The sequence below is a fragment of the Sinocyclocheilus anshuiensis genome, unplaced genomic scaffold, assembly GCF_001515605.1.
Source record: "Sinocyclocheilus anshuiensis isolate Anshui unplaced genomic scaffold, SAMN03320099.WGS_v1.1 scaffold880, whole genome shotgun sequence".
NCBI lineage: Eukaryota > Metazoa > Chordata > Actinopteri > Cypriniformes > Cyprinidae > Sinocyclocheilus > Sinocyclocheilus anshuiensis.
Window position 1 is genome coordinate 942,856 of NW_015548254.1, and position 20,877 is coordinate 963,732.

At 40.4% G+C, this 20,877-nt stretch overlaps 2 protein-coding genes across 2 annotated transcripts in view; both read left to right on the forward strand.

Moving 5' to 3' along the window:
* The first annotated feature begins 1,308 nt into the window (after nt 1-1,308).
* On the forward strand, nt 1,309-15,990 carry LOC107655396 (sialoadhesin-like). The gene is made up of 8 exons (XM_016442871.1): nt 1,309-1,478; nt 2,005-2,352; nt 6,062-6,295; nt 7,884-8,204; nt 8,278-8,487; nt 8,642-8,729; nt 15,409-15,472; nt 15,584-15,990. Exons 1-8 carry the CDS (start codon nt 1,433-1,435, stop codon nt 15,779-15,781), a joined length of 1,509 nt encoding a protein of 502 aa, XP_016298357.1. The 5' UTR covers nt 1,309-1,432; the 3' UTR covers nt 15,782-15,990.
* Nucleotides 15,991-19,857: 3,867 nt separating this feature from the next.
* The window catches only part of LOC107655337 (uncharacterized), an 8,198-nt gene continuing 7,178 nt past the window's right edge, over nt 19,858-20,877 (forward strand). Inside the window, exons 1-2 of the mRNA XM_016442794.1 lie at nt 19,858-19,931; nt 20,073-20,173. Of these exons, the coding sequence (XP_016298280.1) occupies nt 19,930-19,931; nt 20,073-20,173 (103 nt within the window). The 5' untranslated portion in view covers nt 19,858-19,929. The remainder of the gene's footprint in view (nt 19,932-20,072; nt 20,174-20,877) is intronic.

A 20,877-nucleotide genomic window follows, 5' to 3' on the forward strand; every position in this document is an offset into this window, starting at 1 on the left:
TGGAAGAACACAATGAAGCTGTAAACTAGTTTACATGTTTTAGAAGAAACTGGTCTACAAAATAATCCAATAAAGTCTCCTAGTAGCCTGTGTGTGTGTGTGTCACTTCTTGACCAGTATTTATGAAAATGTCCTATTAATGCTGTCTTCACGTGCTTTTAGAAACTTCCTACTTCCCACTTCTGAAGTTGTAATTGTCACGTTTGCTTTGTTGTCGGAAAGAACAGGCATCACAGTGGACGGCCCATTCATAAATTCATTCTTGCCTGTTTCTTGGGAAAGTCTTAAGCCAAAAGGTATAGAAGATATTTAGACAAGATCCAACAGGTTTGAATAAGATGTAGCATCCCATTGATTGGTAACTATATGAACATTCACTGTGCAATCTACACTTTCTCTGTTTTTGCTGTGTTCAATACAAAAAATATGCATCAAATGGTTATTTTTATACGTAAATATACTGTACATGGCCGTAATGGTAGAAGAAAGCAATGTAGATGTTGTGAGAAAAACGAATAAAACTTTATATTAATACAGCTTTGTTTCTCTCCTCTGCCATATTTAAAGTTTATGACTCGCCCAACTCAGAAACTCGGGTATCAAAATAGGTCTGGTAAATTGTTAACTGGTTTCCAGTGCATATCCATCATATTGTGGACAATCAAATGAACTGTTTTTCTGAATGTTATTAATCATTCTGATATTGAAATGGGAAAAAAAGCCTAACTAAAAATGCCTGAAGTAGCTTTCCTATATCTTTTATTATTTATTTAAAATAGCATGTGGTGCAACTGTCATGTGGTGTCAATTGTAAATATATTTATAAATTAATTCACAATAATTCATGAAAAAATACATTAAAACATTTTAAAACATTTTTGAAGACAATGATTAAGATGTTCACTCACTCATATATTCAGGGTGTAAAGAAACATTTTTTTTTTGTTTCTTGATGGTCACAATTACATCACATTTTAGAGTTTAATTTTACTTTTGTTGAAAATGGTGTAAAGGTTTTTCAAAACTATATGAAATCAACAAACACATTTCTGTACATTTGAAACATGCTTTAAACAAGATTTATCCCTATTTGCCATTGACTCAACTGATTGGGAAATTTAAAATCTAAAAATTAACTGGAAGGTTCCAAACATAGAGATGCTCAAGAAGTGAATGGTTAACTGCAGTTGCCCAACAACAAGTGGGTAAAAGACTGGAGAGAAAAATAAATAAGATCATCTGATTGCCTGCTAAACTGACATAAAAAGACATTGACACCACATTTCTTTACCCATGTTTTAACTTGAAACAAATGCAGTTAATGTAGGAGCTATTGTGATAAATGGCTTGAAATTAATGTGTGCTTGCCTCACTATGTTGTTCTTGTTGTTTTACTCTAGACAAAGAAGTGAATTATTTTGAAAGTTAAAGCATGGACTTCAGAATCGCATCAGTGATCTTACTTCTACACATTTCAGGTAGGATTATTGCATTAATAGATTGCAGTTATTTCATCAAAATTTGTTCCAACACAGACTAAAGACATTTTAGACTTTAAGGAGAGATGCCTCACTGCTCTCATAGTGAATCACTTGGTTTGTCAGATGAGAATCTCTCCATCAATGCAAACCTTTTGGTCTCAATGTTACTTAATTCTTTCTCTTTTCTCTCTTTTTTTTTAAATAAGGCTCGCTAACATTGAACCGCATCTCTGTGACCTGTGAAAACATTTGTGCTCTGAGGGAAACCAACGTGCAGTTGAAGTGTTCTTATCAGTGATCTTACTTCTACACATTTCAGGTAGGATTATTGCATTAATAGATTGCAGTTATTTCATCAAAATTTGTTCCAACACAGTCTAAAGACATTTTAGACTTAGAGATGCCTCACTGCTCTCATAGTGAATCACTTGGTTTGTCAGATGAGAATCTCTCCATCAATGCAAACCTTTTGGTCTCAATGTTACTTAATTCTTTCTCTTTTCTCTCTTTTTTTTTAAATAAGGCTCGCTAACATTGAACCGCATCTCTGTGACCTGTGAAAACATTTGTGCTCTGAGGGAAACCAACGTGCAGTTGAAGTGTTCTTACGATGACACCAACATCAAAACTGTGTTCTGGTTCATCGAGAAACAAAGTACAAACTGGAGAAAAAACAATGAACCTGAAGATTTGACTTTAGACTCAGACTACTCAGGACGGGTGAAGCAGATCATTGGTAAATACGAAGCAGAACTCACAATAGCAGACGTGAGAGAAAGAGACTCTGGAGAATATCAGCTCATGTTCATCATGAAGGATGGAGTTAAACATCTCAGCTCAGCGGCCATCATTCTAACAGTCACAGATCTTAGTCATCTTATGTGGACACATTTAAAGGTATTTTCATACCAAGACTAATGTTCATCATGAAAATTCTGTGCGATTTCCACTTTTTCTGTTCAAATCAAAGTGCCGCTACGTCACAGAAATATGGACATGGAGGAAGACCACGAGGACAGGGGGCCCATTCCAATCCACACTCTTGGTGTCTTGGGACTTGACCACTGGTTACATGATGTAGATTTCATGAGTTTGCCGCAAGTGTTCAAATGGATGTTAAGACCTCAAGTGTATGTAAAATTTTTGAATCGTTGAAGTTTCTGTCATTGCCATTGTGCAGAAGAGTAGAGCTTATGGTTATGGATAACTGCATGTACTACTACTGATGCATGATGCTTTGTTCAATGAGCAGTAGCTTTGCTAATGCTAGTGTAGTAAAGTTTTTTCCTACTTGAGCTATTTGGCTGTATACAGTCTTTTAATTGTACAAAATAACTCAAAGTCAAATACAAACAGACCTTATGTCAGGATCCTGCCCTGACTGTCTTGTTTTTGCTCAATGTTTCTTTGTTTGTTTTGTGTCTAAGCACATGGTTCTCTCTCTGTTTGTGTCTGCCACGTTCTCCTCTTGTCCCACCTCCTTGTTTCCCCTGGTCACGCCCCCTTGTTTATTCTTGTCTGCTTGATTGTTTTCACCTGATCCTCATGTGCGCTGCTCCATATGTTGGGTTCCTTTTCCTTGTGTCTCTGCTGGTTCATTTTGGTGTTTACTTGATTCTTGGTCCAGAATTTATCCTTTTGATCTTGCTTAAGTTATTTTATATCCTCGTTTCCTTTTTGTCTCTTCTAGTTCTGTGTAGTTCTTGCTGTTTGAATTTTGATTTAGGTTTTATTTACTCTTGTTTTTGCGGTTCCAGTTCCTTTTTGGATCTTGGCTTTTTGGTTTTACTCTTTGATTTATTTCTTTGGATAGTTTTGGTTATTTATTACTTTTGCTTTGCTCACATTTTTGTTTTCAATTGTCTCTTGTTGTGTTGTCTTGAGCCTCGTCTTGTTTGTTTTCGTGTTTTGTCCTATCTTGCCCTAACCCAGATTCCCTAGCCACTGACCCCCCACTGCCTGGAAGCAGCTCTCCTCTCTCATGTGTCAAGTCTCTGGTGCTGTGAGTCCCTACCTGGTGGCTAGACTGGTGCGACATTTGAGTTTCACTTCAAGCTACGGGTTCCCTGTGTTCCTGCCTGGTTCTTCCTCTGGAGCTGTCTCCTCCGTGCTCGAGTCCGTGGCCATCTCGGACTGTCTCAGTGGTCGTCCCTCCTGCCCGTATTGTGTCATCTGCCCTGCCCCGCTGTTTGGACTGTTTCACTCCTCATTCCCCCTGCTGTTCTAGTCTACGTCTTGTTAATAAAATACCCATGTCATGCTCATTTGCATTTGGGTCCCATTTCTTGCAGATCCTTGACCCCTTACTCAAAATCACGGATTTTTGAGAATCAACTTTAAAATAAATGAGCACATTTCACTAATAATATTAAAATCACTGTATCATAGATTAAATTAGTAGATAGATGAATCCTGTACACCGGAGCAAATTAGATGGCGAATTCTGTCTCTATGGGAAGTGTAAAATCGGGAAGTTTGCTAAAGGGGTTTGTTCCCCACACCGTTTCTCACCAGATTCAAGTTCGTGAACTTTAATGCAAATTCACTGCACTGATTGAAATGAGCTGCAAGATTGGAAGACCTGAGCGAGCACCGCTTCTCGCAGCCCTATATCATTGATATGGATTCTTTGCCCACAAATCATCACTTTAGTTGTACTAAATTTCGCTACTAAAGGCTGTTATTCAAATGCTAACAACATCATCTGGGTAAGGGCAACATGCTTATTGCTTAATCTTCGGGTATTGGCCATATGTTTGTTGCTTAATATTTGGGTGTTGACCATATGCTTGTTGCTTAATCTTTTCAGGTACTGCATTAAAGGGGCATGCCGCTCTTCTCATCTGCTTATAAAGATGAGCACCCCTTTGCTGCGACTCTTCTCCTGTAAGGGCCATGCTGCCCCAGCCTCTGCAGTTTCAGAAGGACATGCTTCTCCTTTCAGATTTATCATCAGTTTGTGGTTGGGGTGTGACAGCCTATGGTTTGTTTGGGGGTTATTACTGCTCTCCCTGCTCATTCATGACAGGCTGCATGGATGAGCGGGGAGTTTTTGCCCAGAACAGAACCATACCGCCAATCCACACTGTATGCAAGGTGTTAATCATTTTGACGATAGTGGACCTGACAGAAATACTATTATCAAACCTGCTTCACTGTGTATTTATATTTGAAAAACAATTGAAATGGCAAAACAAAACAGAAAATTACACCATAGTGACAGTCAATAAGTCACTTAAAATATTAGAAAATTGAATGTTTTTATGACAAAGCAAGTTTATTTTGGGTTACGAAATATCATGTGGTGGGACTGTCATGTGGTGCCATACGAAAATATATTTATAAATTAATTCATGAATTTTTTTTTAATAATAATAAAACAAAAATGCTTTAAAACATATTTTTAATCATTTTTGAAGATATTGACATTCACTCACTCATATTTAGGGTGTAAAGAAAATACTTAATTTAATTTAATAGTCATTAAAGCCTAGCCATTTTTCAAAACCATATGAAATCAACAAACACATTTCTGTAAATGTTAAACATGTTTTAAACAAGATTTATCCTTGTTTGTCATTAACTCAACTGTTTGGGAAACGTAAAATCTAAAATTTAACTGGTAAGTTCCAAACATAGAGATGCTCAAGAAGTGAGTGGTTAACTGCAGTTGCCCAACAACAAGTGGGTAAAAGACTGGAGAAAAAGGAAGGAAATAAGATCATCTGATTGCCTGCTAAACTTCAGACATTGACAGCACATTTCTTTACCCATGTTTTAACTTGAAACAAATCCAGTTAATGTAGGAGCTATTGTCATAAATGGCTTGAAATTAATGTGTGCTTGCCTCACTACGTTGTTCTTGTTTTTTTACTCTAGACAAAGAAGTGAATTATTTTGAAAGTTAAAGCATGGACTTCAGAATCGCATCAGTGATCCTACTTCTACACATTTCAGGTAAGATTATTGTGTTAATAGATTGCAGTTATTTCATAAAAATTTGTTCCAACACAGACTAAAGACATTTTAGACTTTAAGGAGAGATGCCTCACTGCTCTCATAGTGAATCACTTGGTTTGTCAGATGAGAATCTCTCTATCAGTGCAAACCTTTTGTTTTCAGTGTTACTTTGTTAATTTTCTTTTCTTCCTTTCTGTCTTTTTTTTTTTTATCAGGCTCTCTAACATTGAACCGCATCTCTGTGATCTGTGAAAACATTTGTGCTCTGAGGGAAACCAATGTGCAGTTGAAGTGCTCTTACGATGACACCAACATCAAAACTGTGTTCTGGTTCAGTGAGAAACAAAGTACAAACTGGAGAAAAAACAATGAACCTGAAGATTTGACTTTAGACTCAGACTACTCAGGACGGGTGAAGCAGATCATTGGTAAATACGAAGCAGAACTCACAATATCAGACGTGAGAGAGAGAGACTCTGGAGAATATCAGCTCATGTTCATCATGAATGATGGAGTTAAACATCTCCGCTCCGTCAGTCTAACAGTCACAGGTGACACTGAGTCGAGATTCTGGTCACTTTTCATTCATCAAGTTTTATTAATTTTTACTCCGTATTCAGTCCTGCAGGTGAGGATGAATCCTGCTTCTACAGACCAGAGAAATGAGACAGTAGAACTGATCTGTGAGACTTCCTGTGATTTGACGTCCATACCTAAGAATTACTACTGGAAAAAAAATGGACAATATGAAAAAAGTCTCAGTCATTCCAGGAGCATTGAAGTTTCACTCGAAGCTGCTGCCAGTTACTCCTGTTTTCTTACTATAGATCTTATGAACTCCTCCTCTCCTGTGTGTGAGTGACACTTAATATTTTTATTGAATTAGCACTAATATAATATCAGTGTTTGTTCATACATGAGTATATGAGGACACATTTAAAGGTATTTTCATACCAAGATTAAAGGGGTCCTATTATGCTCTTTTACAAAGTCTTGATTTTGTTTTGGGGGTGTACTAGAACAGGCTCTCATACTAGGTTGTTCGAAAAACACATTATTTTTCACATATTTTACATTATTACAACACCTCTCTCCCCAGTCTGGCATGAACGGCTTGAGTTCCTGTATTTGAAAAAGTGAAAAAGCATAATAGGACCTCTTTAATGTTCGTCATGTAAATTCTGTGCAATTTCCGCATTCGTGTGTCTAAATAGTGCCATTACGTCACAAAATTATGGACTTGGAGGAAGACCACGAGGACTTAGTGTGCCATTTGAGACAAGAAGCCTGTCAAAAACAGCCAGAATATCGATTGTTGTTCTTGTCACTTTGATTTTGCCACAATACAGCACTTCACAATACACATACAGTAGTTTCAAAGCAGCTTTACAGAATATCATAATGTTATTTCTATAATGCCTTCAACAAGTTTTAGGGTTGGGTGATATATATAACGATGATACAAGTGATCATCCAGATTTAGTTCTAGCTGTATTGTATTATAGTGTTGTCAAGCAGATTAAGTGTAAAGGCTTTTGTATGGCTTTGTTTTATTTCTTTGATGTTGAAATCAGGTACATATAAATGTCAGAGAACCCTATTCTTGGCCACATGTCAATGTTCATGGGCCACTGGTTCTTTAAGTCATAAGGATCACTGTTGAGTCCAACTGCCTTTAATTTAAGCAGATAATAATTTGTTTTACTCCTGTTTTTACAGTTTCTCCTACTAGTGCCAACCAAGTTGCAGGGTGTTCTTCCACTCACTGAGTGGGTGTGTTCCATTGCATACCCTTGATACTTTTCCTAAGCAGTAGTAGAGATAGTGTGGATTTAGTGTGCTTTAAAGGGATAATTCACCCAAAATAATAATAATAATTTGACTCTCAAGTGGTGGTAACTGCTGACTTGCATTTTATGAATCACCATGGACTACGGTTTTAGCTAAAAATCTTCTTTACTGTTCTACTGAAGATAAAGTCACCTACGTCTTGGATTGCCTGAGGGTGAGTGAATTAACAGCAATTTTTCATTTTTGGGTGAATTATTCCTTTAAGAGCACTGAGCTTTGGCTTTTTCCCAACCAGGCACGGTCTTGCACACTTACTTCCTGTCTCATGTTCATGTTCTCTCAAGTCACAAATGTGTGTATCAGCAGCCCAGGGCCAGCAAAATAGTCTGTGACTGATCGGCTCTCGGTTATAGTTTTATGTACTAGTAGCAGCTCCGTTTATGTGACCAAAAGCCTAAATCTTATTGTTTGGACAGTTTACTTCTCAGTGCGATGGGTGGGAAAGAGATCAGAACCCCTCTCCCATTAACAGCCATTGAGTCAAATTAAAATCATAAAATGTTTATCACATTGAATTTTCACACTGAACTTTCATCTTGACGTGAACATACCTTAAATGTGAGTTTCACCGCAGTATTCTGTCTCTTTCAGGCATTTCTAAGAGTGGCTGCTGGGATGTGACTTACACCTCTAGAAGAGTCTGTGCTTTGGTGGGCTCAACAGTAGACATTTCCTGCACATACTCACATCCCTCTGGTTCTACTGTATATAATACATTCTGGCATTACGTTCAGCCTGGGGGATTCAAGGATCTGCGTGAGGACCAGGATTTTGCTGGTCGTGTGGAGTATGTGGGGAACAAACTGAGAGTCAAAGAACTCAAGATCAGCGACTCTGGAGAATATCGATTCAGGTTCATCACTGACTTAGACCAATACTCTGGATCACCTGGAGTCATTTTTACTGTTACAGGTAACTGATCACTATAAACTGATTGTTCAAAATGTTTCCTTTATAATTTCTAATGGGCTATTTTTTTTTTCAGATACTCAGGTGAAAAGCAGCCTATCTGTTGTATCAGAGGGACAGGAAGTGATATTAAGCTGTTCAACTAAATGCACTCTGAACAACAAACATACTTACATCTGGTACAAGAACGGACGACAGGTAACGAATGGATTCACTAAAGCTAACAAGCTGTACCTGGACTCAGCCAGCAATGAAGAGCTTCACCAGTATTCCTGTGCTGTAGAAGGTAACACATCTCTCATGATACATGTGCTTCATTGTGAAATGTTTGCAGCATTCAGATAAAGTACTTAATATTTAGTTAGTGTTTTAATATCATAAGTATATTTCTCTTTTTCTTTGAGTATATCTGAGTTTTTGTTTCATGCTTCTTCTTTTAGAAATCGAGTCGAACACAGTTTTACTAAGCACTGTAATCATACTGTCCGTGTTTCTGATTCTTGCACTCATAGGAGTCCTGTGGTACAGGTAAATATTTGTTTTCATCTATTGTGTCAGTGTTTAGGGCTTCTGTGCAAACTAGGGATGTACAACTTATTTTACTGATGTTTAAACTGACCTTTGTAACGGGCTAGTCTAAAAGGAAGAAACCCTCACAATTAAAAACATTTGAAATACTTAAACTATGAATCAAAAAGTCAAATAATTCCTTATTCAAATTCTTCTTATTTTTCCATCCACCAAGCGGTTAAAATTTACAACACTGATGGCAACAAAAGCAGCAGACAGGATGAATGAAAATTCTGTGCATATACTATGCAGTATAAAGCTGTGCATATTAACGCTATTTTATTAGGCATTGTACAGAGATAACTTGAAAATGTTAAGGAAACCTGAAGAAACTCAGTTACCTTTCATTCATAATGTTTACTTATTTAAACCGGTAAATACTGTCTCACACCTAGCCCGTCTTCTAAGCGGACATTTCTCTAAGACTGCAGTGACAAGAAGAAAATGCATACATGCAAGGTCTGAGGTGAAATTAAATGAATTTGTTTTCTACTCCAGATATTTACTTTTCAAAATATTGTATTTTTAAAAACGTAACATTAAAATGACTAAATTAAAATTTTCAATCTCGACTTGCATCAGCAGCTGTGCTTTCTTATTTGCTGTGGGAATTCTGCCAGACCTAGTTGTTAAAGTCAGACTGAAATGATCAGGGACCATGTGAACTCTTTCCAACTATTGAGATCCTTGAGAACAATCTGCAGAGCAGTAGGTGCTACACAGAAGAAACATCACAAGTTTTGACGGACTTTTATTCTACCCTTATTTCTTCTGTTTTTTAAAGACCCCCTGTGTGAAACTCAAGTTTTTAATGTTGTTTACATGTGTGTCTGGCGTTTTTAATATGCTTAAAGACAAACCATGTGCAAGTTCATCAGTCAGGCGAGTATCTTCTCCTTAAAACTGCAGTGTGCCAAAATGGCTGTTTGAAGCACCTGTTTCCTGCTGTCACAAACATGTAACCAATCCTGTCACCTTGCAGGGTGGGGTTTTTAAATCTAGTTAAATCCTGTTTTTGCAGCATTGAGTAATGTAGCTAATCACACACATATCTGTTTTCTTGAATGCAGTGGCCAATCAGAAGCTCTTAAGTTAGTCAAAATCCACTCGCCTGTCAGGGTTCTGTCACTTCGGTCTAGTGTAATTCATGGTTTTGTGACCGAGCCCTGACACTCCCGTCGTGTCGTTGTTTTCATGTGAGCACGCGGCTTCAAGAGTGCTCGAGCCGTGCGCTCTCGTCTGCGTGTCCTGTTTCATGTTGGAGCGTGCTGTTCGGATCCCGGCACGTCGAATGTTCCCTGTCGTGTGTCTTGTCGTGCCTTGTCCTGCCATGCAGTCAAGTTGCCAGCTGTTTTTTCCCCTATGGGGTAGTTTTTGTTTGTTTTGTTTTGTTTCTGCCTTTAATAAAGCCCTTATCTTCCTGCAATATTGAGTCCTCGCTCCATCCTTCATCCCCAACCCTGACAGAACGAACTGGCCAACATGAGGACTCAGCAGAAGAAGGTTTTGCGTCGTCCACCAGCCTCCACTCTCTCCAGCCCCCACTACCAGCGCATGCTCCAATTTAGGACCTTGAGCTCCCTCCGTCAACAAGGGACTGACGTGAGGAATTTTGCCCTGGAGTTCAGTGGTGCTGCAGAGGGGTTGGGGTTTAATTATGCGGCCCTCAAGGACCTCTTTAATTACGCCATTGATGAGCCCCTCAATTGGTGGAGAATGAGGGGGCTGGACCACCTGACGTTTGGGGGATTTGTGGAGTTTTTGGCACGTCCCCCAGCTGACGAAGCTGCTGCTCCCCCAGAGACGGCCGAAGAGGCTGCAGCGCCCCCAGCGACTGCCGAGGAATCTGGTAAACAGAGGAGGAAGAATGGTAACGCCTCACCACCCCTAGAGGCGGCTGAAGAGGCCGTAGCGCCCCTAGCGCCCCTAGATGAGGCTGCAGCACCCCCAGCGGTGCCTGATGAGGTTGCAGTGCCTGCAGTGGTGGTGGAAGAGGCCACTGCGCCCCCAGAGGTGGCCGACGAAATTGCAGTGCCCCGCTCTCGGAGACGGAGGAGGAGGAAAAGGGCTTCCTCCATCCCACATGGCCTGGAGGCCATTCCAGCCCCTCACAAGCCCCTGGCCCTGCCGGCGCCGCCCAAGCTCCTTGCCCTGATGCCGGCTCCCGCCTTGATACGGGCTCCACCCTTCCTGCCTGCCAAGCTCCCTCCGGCGCCGCCCTGGTGGTCCGCTGGGGGTCCTGTTAAGCCGGAGCCTCCCTGGTACGTCCCTCCGGCTCCGCCCTGGTGGCCTACTGGGGTCCTGGTTAAGCCAGAGCTTCCCTGGTCTGTTCCTCCGGTCCCGCCCTGGCTCCCCGAGATTCCTGGGCTGCCTGAGCCTCCCTGGCTCAACTCTCCTGCCCCTCCCTGGTTCCTGTAATTACTTTCTGGGCTGTACCGCTGGCACTGGCTTGGCTCCCCTCCCTCCCTCCCCTCCTTGTCTCTGTGTTTAGATTTTTCCTGTCTTGTGTTGTCTGTGGTGTATCGGTCTTGTTGTCATGTTTGTTCTGGTCGTGTGCTGTCATGGTCCTGTCTTGTTTTTGGTGTTCCTCGTTAGGGACGCCAGGTGGCGTCCCTTTTGAGGGGGGCTAGTGTCAGGGTTCTGTCACTTCGGTCTAGTGTAATTGTCTTGACCCCACCCATCTTGTTACCTGATTATTGGTTAATTTGCCCCACATGTGTTCCCTCGTTACCCTCCTCATTTGCTCTCCATTTATTGTCCTTGTGTTTGCAGTCCTGGGCGAGTTTGTCGTCGAATGTTCCCTGTCGTGTGTCTTGTCGTGCCTTGTCCTGCCATGCAGTCAAGTTGCCAGCTGTTTTTTCCCCTATGGGGTAGTTTTTGTTTGTTTTGTTTTGTTTCTGCCTTTAATAAAGCCCTTATCTTCCTGCAATATTGAGTCCTCACTCCATCCTTCATCCCCAACCCTGACAGAACGAACTGGCCAACATGAGGACTCAGCGGAAGAAGGGTTTGCGTCGTCCACCAGCCTCCAATCTCTCCAGCCCCCACTACCAGCGCATGCTCCAATTTAAGACCTTGAGCTCCCTCCGTCAACAGGGGGCTGACGTGAGGAATTTTGCCCTGGAGTTCAGTGGTGCTGCAGAGGGGTTGGGGTTTAATGATGCGGTCCTCAAGGACCTCTTTAATTATGCCCTTGATGAGCCCCTCAACTGGTGGAGAATGAGGGGGCTGGACCACCTGACGTTTGGGGGATTTGTGGAGTTTTTGGCACGTCCCCCAGCTAAGGAGGCTGCAGTGCTGCCCGTGGTGGCTGACAAAGCTGCAGCGCCCCCACTGGTTGCTGGAGAGGCTGCAACTCCCCCAGAGGTGACTGACGATGCTGCAGCACCCCTAGTGGCAGCCGACAATGCTTCAGCACCCCTAGAGGCGGCCGAAGAGACGGCAGCACCTCACTCTCGTAAACAGAGGAGGAGTAGGAGGAAGAATGGTAACGCCTCACCACCCCTAGAGGCGGCTGAAGAGGCCGTAGCGCCCCTACAGGCGGCCGATGAGGCTGCAGCACCCCCAGCGGTGCCTTATGAGGCTGCAGCGCCCGCAGTGGCGGCCAAAGAGGCTGCTGTGCCCCCAGAGGTGGACGATGATGCTGCAGCGCCCCCAGAGGTGGCCGACAATGTTACAGTGCCCCAGTCTCGGAAACGGAGGAGGAAAAAGGCTTCCTCCATCCCACATGGCCTGGAGACCGTCCAGGAGCCCGCTGCTGGCCTGGAGGCCGTCCCAGACCCTCTCAAGCTCCTTGCCCTGCCGGTGCCTCCCAAGCTCCTTGCCCTGCCGGCACCGCCAAAGCTCCTTGCCCTTCCGGCACCGCCAAAGCTCCTTGCCCTGCCGGCTCCGCCCGGGCTCCCTGCCCTGCCGGCGCCGCCTAATCACCTGGCCCTGATGCCGGCTCCCTCCTTGATATGGGCTCCACCCTTCCTACCTGCCAAGCTCCCAGCTCCGCCTTGGCCCCCTGTTAGGACTCCAGAAGCAGGAGAGTCTGCTTGGTCTATCCCTCCGGCCCCGCCCTGGCTGTCTGCTGGGGTTCCTGTTAAGCCGAAGCCTCCCTGGTCTGTCCCTCCGGCTCCGCCCTGGCTCCCCGGGACTCCTGGACTGCCTGAGCCTCCCTGGCTCAACCCTCCCGCCCCTCCCTGGTCCCTCTAATCACTTGCCAGGTTGTACTGCTGGCACTGACTTGTGCTTTTATGTCTTGTTTTGTCTTGTGCTGTGTAGCATGCCGCTTGGTTTTCGCTGGCTACATGCTGTCTTGTCTTGTGTGAACACGCGGCTTATCAGTTTTCTCATTAGCTGCGTGTTCGTGTCTTTTGTTCAAGCACATGGCTTGTGATTGTTTTGCTGGCCATGTGCTTTTGTTTTGTGTGAGCACATGGCTTTTGTCTTTGTTTCCTGTGTGCCATGTGCTCTCATGTCAATTGTCTTGACCCCACCCATCTTGTTACCTGATTATTGGTTTATTTGCCCCACCTGTGTTTCCCTTATTACCCTCCTCATTTGCTCACTATTTATTCTCTTTGTGTTTGCAGTCCTGTGCCAGTTTGTCATTGCAATATTGAGTCCTCGCTCCATCCTTCATCCCCAACCCTGACATCGCCGCTTAAAAAGTTCTGTTCAGTGATGAGTTCTGTGCACTCCCGAATCCTCTCACTATAACAAGGAAGGTGGCACGGTGTAAATAGGACATTAACTGCGCATTGATTATAACATTAATGAAATCGCAATTAACTAAGAGGAGTAACAGCTTTTTGGTGGTTATAAGGGGAGCGCTCTTTGTCTTTCTAGGCTGTAATCCATTCAGAATTTGAATACATCGCAAATATACACTCACACACTCGCGAATTCATTCTTGAAAATAGTGAATGACATAGCGATAACTATTAATCCAAGATTGCCACTGCCGTTGTGTAGCGTTTACTTCTGTTAAAGGGGTCATATTATGCAATTTCATGTTTTCCTTTGTCTTTGGAGAGTTAAAAGCTGTTTGTGCATACAGAAGATCCGTAAAGTCGCAAAGATTAAAGTCTCAAACCCAAAGAGATATTCTTTATAAAAGTGAACGCTCAGCTACGCCTTCCTAAAACGCCTCGTTCAAACACGCCTCTGTGTTTAGATTTTTCCTGTCTTGTGTTGTCTGTTGTGTATCAGTCTTGTGTTGTTATGTTTGTGCTGGTCTTGTGTTGTCATGTCTTGTTTTTGGTGTTCCTCGTTAGGGACCCCCTTTTGAGTGGGGGTAGGGTCAGAGTTCTGTCACTTAGGTCTAGTGTAATTCATGGTTTTGTGACCGAGCCCTGACACTCCCGTCGTGTCGTTGTTTTCATGTGAGCGTGCGGCTTCGAGAGTGCTCCACGCCTTCCTAAAACGCCTCGTTCAAACACGCCCCCACAAATCTACTTAACTGTGTGGGAAGATTTGCATAACACCGCCCAAATGTTTACGCAAAGAAAAAAGGCATGTCGTGGAGACGCTGTGTGTTTCGTTGTGAAAGCTAAACTACTTTCTTTGGCCTTCCAAAAGAGGACACAACTAGAAATCAGTGGTTAAGTTTTATTTACAACACTGTTCCAGAGCAGTTCAACCCAACATTTCCGCACACGCTTGAGGAATTCGGCCAATCACAACGCACTGGATAGCTGGCCAATCAGAGCACACCACGCTTTTCAGGACGATGAGCTTTGTAAAAATTTACACGTTTCAGAAAGGCGGGGCATAGAGGAGTAACAATAATGTACAGTTTTTGAAAAAGTATTTGTTTTTTGAACCTTAAACCGCGTAAACACATTGCATTACACCAAATGACCCCTTTAACTGTGAAACTGTGAAAGTGGAACAGGTCTGAGTTAGTGCGAATGAGTTAAGGCGGGAACTAGGTAGCATATTCATGGATCTGCGTAAACTCAATGAGGTAATGAGTATCATAAACCCTTATAAGCAAGTACCAGATATGGGGGCCATGTCATAAAATACTTGAATACGAATGAATTTGTATTTAACTTGATCAGTTTACTAAAAACATTGTAAGCTACGCTTTCATTTCCACAGTTATTCAAACAGCGAATAAAAAATATACCGAAAGCGAGCAAAGAACATTTAGGCTAAATTATGAAAGAATATATGACTATAGTCTAGCGCGAGTTTAACCACTCTCAAAAAACTCCCGTTATAATCAGTGAAGCTGTCTACACTGTGAAATTAATCTCTTATTTGTGAGGCCTACATCACACGCACATCTGCACTTTTCTGTTTATGATCAGAGAATTCACAAGAGTGCAGAATTCAGTCAGCGAGCGTGCACACTGAACAAACCTCCAGCGTTTCAGCTCATTCATTTCATTTTCACTTTATTCCCTTTATTTTACGTCAAAAAAAGGGGAAATGAGCAAAAGATCAATTGTATGTAGGCAGCTATCGCTCATCTAGCTAAAATAGGCTAATATATCACTAATGTTATGCTATGTTGCTGTTATTACACACATAGGGCAACAAATCATACAGTAAAATGTGATATCATATTGGTTGGCTGTTTGGATTGTGAGGAAGAAGTCTTTCAGTCTTTTAGATCCTTAATTTTTTTTTTGACATGATGCCTTTTAAACAGGAGAAGAAAGACTAATTCACCTCAACAACATGAGGACAATAAGGGGAGTGTACAGGTGAGAGGATCTGAACAAACAGATTTAATTTCACATGCACATGCTGAAATATATTTTGCGTTCGGTCACTGATATTTTGTTTTCTGTCCTCTTTTCTGCCTAAACTCTCAGTCAGGTTCTGCTGCGCTGTATGATAATGCTGTAGCCTTGTCTACAGTCTGCACACAAGAAGTTCACATAAAGGATCAGGACGTTCATTATTCAACTATTAATTTCAAGCAGTCTCACACAAAGAACATAGCTTCGGTTCCTACTGCTGTTAATTCAACCACAGATGATGTTCATTATGCTGCTGTGAAGTTCAGCTGAACCTTAGCTAAGCCCCAGCTTAAAATGTACCTACAGTACTGAACAACCCAACTATTGCTGTCTGCCGTATTGTGACCAAGCTTTTGCTCATATCAAATGTCTATGAATGTCCTGTATATTTGCATAGTTTTACAGAATTTACTCAAATTTATGGACAAAATGTTGAAGTGAGTGACTCATAGATGCCCGTAGATAATATATGTAGTTTTTTTTTTCTTTTCCATTTTTTTTAATAAACTTTTCTGTTCATTAAAGAATCCAGAAAAAGAAAACTGTATCATTGTTTCCGCTGCTTAAAATGTAGCTTTGCCATTACAGAAAATAATTAAATATATTAAAATATTTTTTTTTATTATAATTTACAATGGAATTTAATTCTAATTAATTCAATGTTTTTGAATTTGTTTTTGATCCTATAAATGCAGCCTTCGTGAGTATAATCTGGCTGCAAATTTTTGAATGGTAGTTTATATGACATAATCAGTTTTTTTATTTATTTATTGCATTACATGTAATTTACTATCATAAAATAGGAATAGGTTTAATAAAGACAATTATCTACATTTAAATTAAATGATTCTCACATTTTAATAAAATAAAATAAAAAGTATTTCAGCTGCATTAATGATTAAATGTCAAAGCAAAGTTGTTTTTGAGTTGTGATTTTCTTCTAAACTTTCAAACAAATTCCAGTTACAAAACTTTACTGATCATGTAGCCTACATTATGTCTTTTAAAATATTGTTTTATTGTATTATTATATTATATCTATTATACAGATTTACATTATGCAACTAGATTATTTCTATAAGCAGCATATTCTTGAAAACAAAAATGCTTTTCTTAATTAAAATGAGACAAAATGGAAACCAAATAATATTTTAAGGCATTTCATCCTTATCGTTATGGAATAAAATGGGCATATTTTGTGTTCTATGTAGGACTGTATTGTGGTGCCCCAATCTCCAAATTTTGGAGGGAACGAAAAGCGGCTTCAGAATAGAGCAGTGTTCATTGATAAAACAAAAAGCCTTCTTCTTTTTAGGCCTATTCCATAAAAACAATGAATGTTTAAATTAAGGTTTTAATAGATATAAAATAAAGTGCTGGTCTTGAAGTTATCTTGAGTCTTACCTTGTCCACTAGTAAGAGACGTAATTGTCACGTTGCTACTGTGAGGGAGTGCGGAGCGAGGAACGAGGAGACAAAAAGCACATCAATAAGGAGATTTAATTGTATCAAGGGAACCAGGAAAACCCACGTAGCAGAGTGACAGAATACCGGACCAATACAGAACAGTAAGCGATGCCCCCTCTCTCCTTGTTTGTTTTCCTTTTTTGAAAAGTGTTTTGTTTCCTGTTTATTTCTCCCCACGGCGATGGAAATAGTCGCTCTGTTCTCAGCCTGCTTGCTCTTGCCTGCTCCTCCAGAGCACCCTCCAGTGCCAGCTCCTCGTAAGCGCTTCCCAGTCCCTGAATCCAGCCCAGAGTGGGCTCCTGTTCCCGAGTTTAGCCCACGGAGGGCTCCTGTCCACAAGTTTAGCACAGAAAGGGCTCCAGTTCCCATGTCCAGCCCAAGGAGGGCTCCAGTAATGTCAGACTCTGTTCCTTGTTTTGTGTGTGTTTTGCTCCCCATGTGCCTTCCTTGCCCTTATTTGGTCTTCCTGTTCCTGCCCTGATTGTGTTTATTTGATTCCAGCTGTGTCCCATTGATTTCCTTGATTAGTCCCATAATATAAACCCTGTGTTTCTGAGTTTCCCTTGTCTGGAATTGTACGTCGATCCCGTGTCCTACATGTGATTTCCCTGTTGAAGAAAATAAAGTCTATGTTTATTCTGGACTCTCCTTCGTTTACTCGCTCCTTCACAGTAGGCACACTGTGACAGTAATAGTCAAATGCACTGGATTGTCATGTGACTAAATATAAAATGTGACTTGACACTCCTAAAATGTAATGATTATTAAATACTAGTGAGTCGATGCCAAGGGAGTGTAGTGGGATATTTTCAAAAGTTTCATCAACCGGAAATTATAAAACAGTTCTAATGAATAGAGCTACTGTAGTTGCTCAACAATAAGGGTGTATTTTTGGTCCTTCACACAAGATAAAAAAAAAAAAAGAATTAAGATTGGAAAGGAATGGAATGGCATTGTCTGCTTCAGCTTTTGCAACCAGCAGCTTTTCCATAAATCATTAACATCAAATTCTATGTTGGAGAAGTTCACAAAATCTAATGTAAGTATATGTGATTAAAATATCATTTTTAGTGTTGTGATGTATTTTTCTGTTTATATCTGTGGAATAACATTTTTAGGCTTTTCTGAATTTCAGATATTTCAAATTATAAAAAGAGTGAAAGAAAAAAATGGACTTCATCTCCAGATTCTTACCACTGATTCAACTGCCACACATCCCAGGTATGATTATGAAAATCCATCATAAAATTTTACATCACCCCAAAATGAAAATCATTTACTTTCCCTAAAGTTGTTTTAAAACTGTATTCAAAAAAATGTCTGTTTTTTTTTTGTCTATGAAAGTCAGTGGGGTTCAGTGTTGTTCATTCAAAACATGGATGAATGGTGAATCTCCATTTGTAAGCAAACTTCTCTTTAAAATTAGACTACCTCTCTGTGACCTGTGAAAACATTTGTGCTGTGAAGGGGACAGAAGTGACACTGAGGTGCTTTTACTCCAACATCATCAACACAACTAATGACGGCTCAGCGGCCGTCAGTCTAACAGTCACAGGTGAAACTGAATCGAGATTCTGGTCACTTCAGCTGTTTTCATTTGACATGTGATGAAGTTTTCTTAATCTTTACTCTATCTCTATTCAGACCTGAAGGTGAGGATGAATCCTGTGTCTACAGACCTGAGAAATTAGACAGTAAAACTGACTTGCGATACTTCCTGTGATTTGACGTCCAGACCTCAGAAGTATACTGGGGGGAAAAAATGCCCAGAAAAAAAAAAAAGAAAATAAATAAATAAAAGTGAAGGTAAGAAATTCTGTATATACTGAATCAACTATAATACATGAGATGCAATGGCAACAAAATTGTTGTAAATGCATTTTATGTCTTTGTATTTGTCTGTCTCAGAATCTGATGCTCCACATCTGTACATCTGCTGTCTGTCCATCGGAGCCGCTGGAGTGATGTCATTGTGCTCTTCCATTGTGACATCATCACCTAGCAACAGTCAGAACTGTCAGCAGCAACATCAGTGATGTCATAGACAGTGACATATCATTGACTGTCAGTCTGCATAATCAAACAAATCTAAAACAAAACAAAACCGTATTCCAGGTTTTAAAATTTGCTAAATGTAAGAAGAAACCTTTTATTCCTTAAAGATCCTTTAAAAATGCACTTTTGTGTTCTGTGTATCTTTAACTTCTGATTTCGTTTCTGTATTCACATTTTAGATTTCAATGGATGAATTGTAACCACAGTAACAATGCACAGAAAAATCACAAAAGCAATTTAATAAGTGGAAAAACTGGTTATTAGTATTTGTGTTAATATTTTAGGCCCAAGCAACGCTGTGTCCTGTTTAAACACAGCTTGGTAGACTTCAGTGCTTCATGATCTGAGCTGTAAAATTTTGAGCTTTTGTTTGCTACAAATATTATTTCATTTTATTTTACTTGACTTTTTTTCTTCTTGATCAGATATTGGTGGAAACAAATTAAAAGGGCATCTGATTCCCTGTTACCGACTTTATTGTAAGAAAAATTATCCAAAAAAATTTTTATGGACAAAAGTCACTATATTCTAAATTTTCACCATTGTTATTTAAAACCCGTTCCCTGTTATTTTATATTTTTTAAATAAATTTTTTGTCTATTTAGATTTCTACTTGGAAAAAATGGAAAAAAAAGATGAAAAAAAAAATGCAAATCTCATTTAAAATAAATGTTAATTTAAATAGGTCATACCGACTTCCTGAATTGAGTTTGATGGTAAATTTTTTCTGAATCGTACAAGCATTTCCTTTCTCCTTTCTCTGATTAAAAAAATGTATTTGTTCAAGTGTGTCAGTAAGAAAAGGGAAGGAAACGAGATCAGCAGAGTGGCTGCCACAGCTTTGAAAAGAGACTGTCGAAATCACAAGTAAAATCTGAGAACAACCGCAACATGTAATGTAGGTAAACCTAATATTTAATTTAATTTAAAATGTCATTTTAAGCCTGTCTTTCTAAAGTGTTTTACTGTATTCATGATTTTGACTGTAGTGACCCTTCAAGTGTGTCACAGTGAAACTCAATGAGAGTCTTCTTTTCAGGACGAGCAGCTCTGTGTCTTTCATAGTTTATGTGAATTTACACAAAGTGAAGATTATGAACTCCAGACTCTCACCGCTGATCCTGCTGCTGCTCATTCCAGGTTTGAGCATTACTGTGTGTTTTTCTCCTCTGTAATGTTTTCCTTTAAATGTGGCTATAATTATATTTCAAGTGTTCAAAGAGTGATTTCTTGAATCATTATCACTTTATATTTTCAAACAGTTGAAATTATTTCAGAAGAGTTTAACTTAGTGTCCATTAGGTCTGAATGTCAGTCTGAATGTTGGTGTAATTTAACTCACCACGTGGGCAGGATTTTCGGACAATATATATTTACAAATGGAGTGAGTAGAAAAGTTTAAAGGAGTCATGAAATGTAGAATCAAAATGTTCCTGATATTTACACATTTAAAGGGGTTCTTTAAATAATGTTCCTAAAAAGAACATTATTTGGTGTAATGAAATGTGTTTATGCAGTTTAAGGTTCAAAAAGCACATTATTTTCCACATACTGTACATTATTGTTTCTCCTCTATGCCCCGCCTTTCTGAAACGCGTCGATTTTTACAAAGCTCATCAGTCTGAAAAGTGAGGTGTGCTGTGATTGGCCAGCTATCCAGTGCGTTGTGTAGTTTCGCTTTCACAACGAAACACAGCGTCTCACACCGCGGCCTTGAGTGAGCGGAGGCCGGTGAGCTTGAGAACGGTGCGGCCGGCGGGCTTGCGGTAATCACATGTGACTCCGCTTTGTCCACGGTGAAAGCCGATCCGGCGATCCACAGCGCAAAGTTGATGTATTTCCTC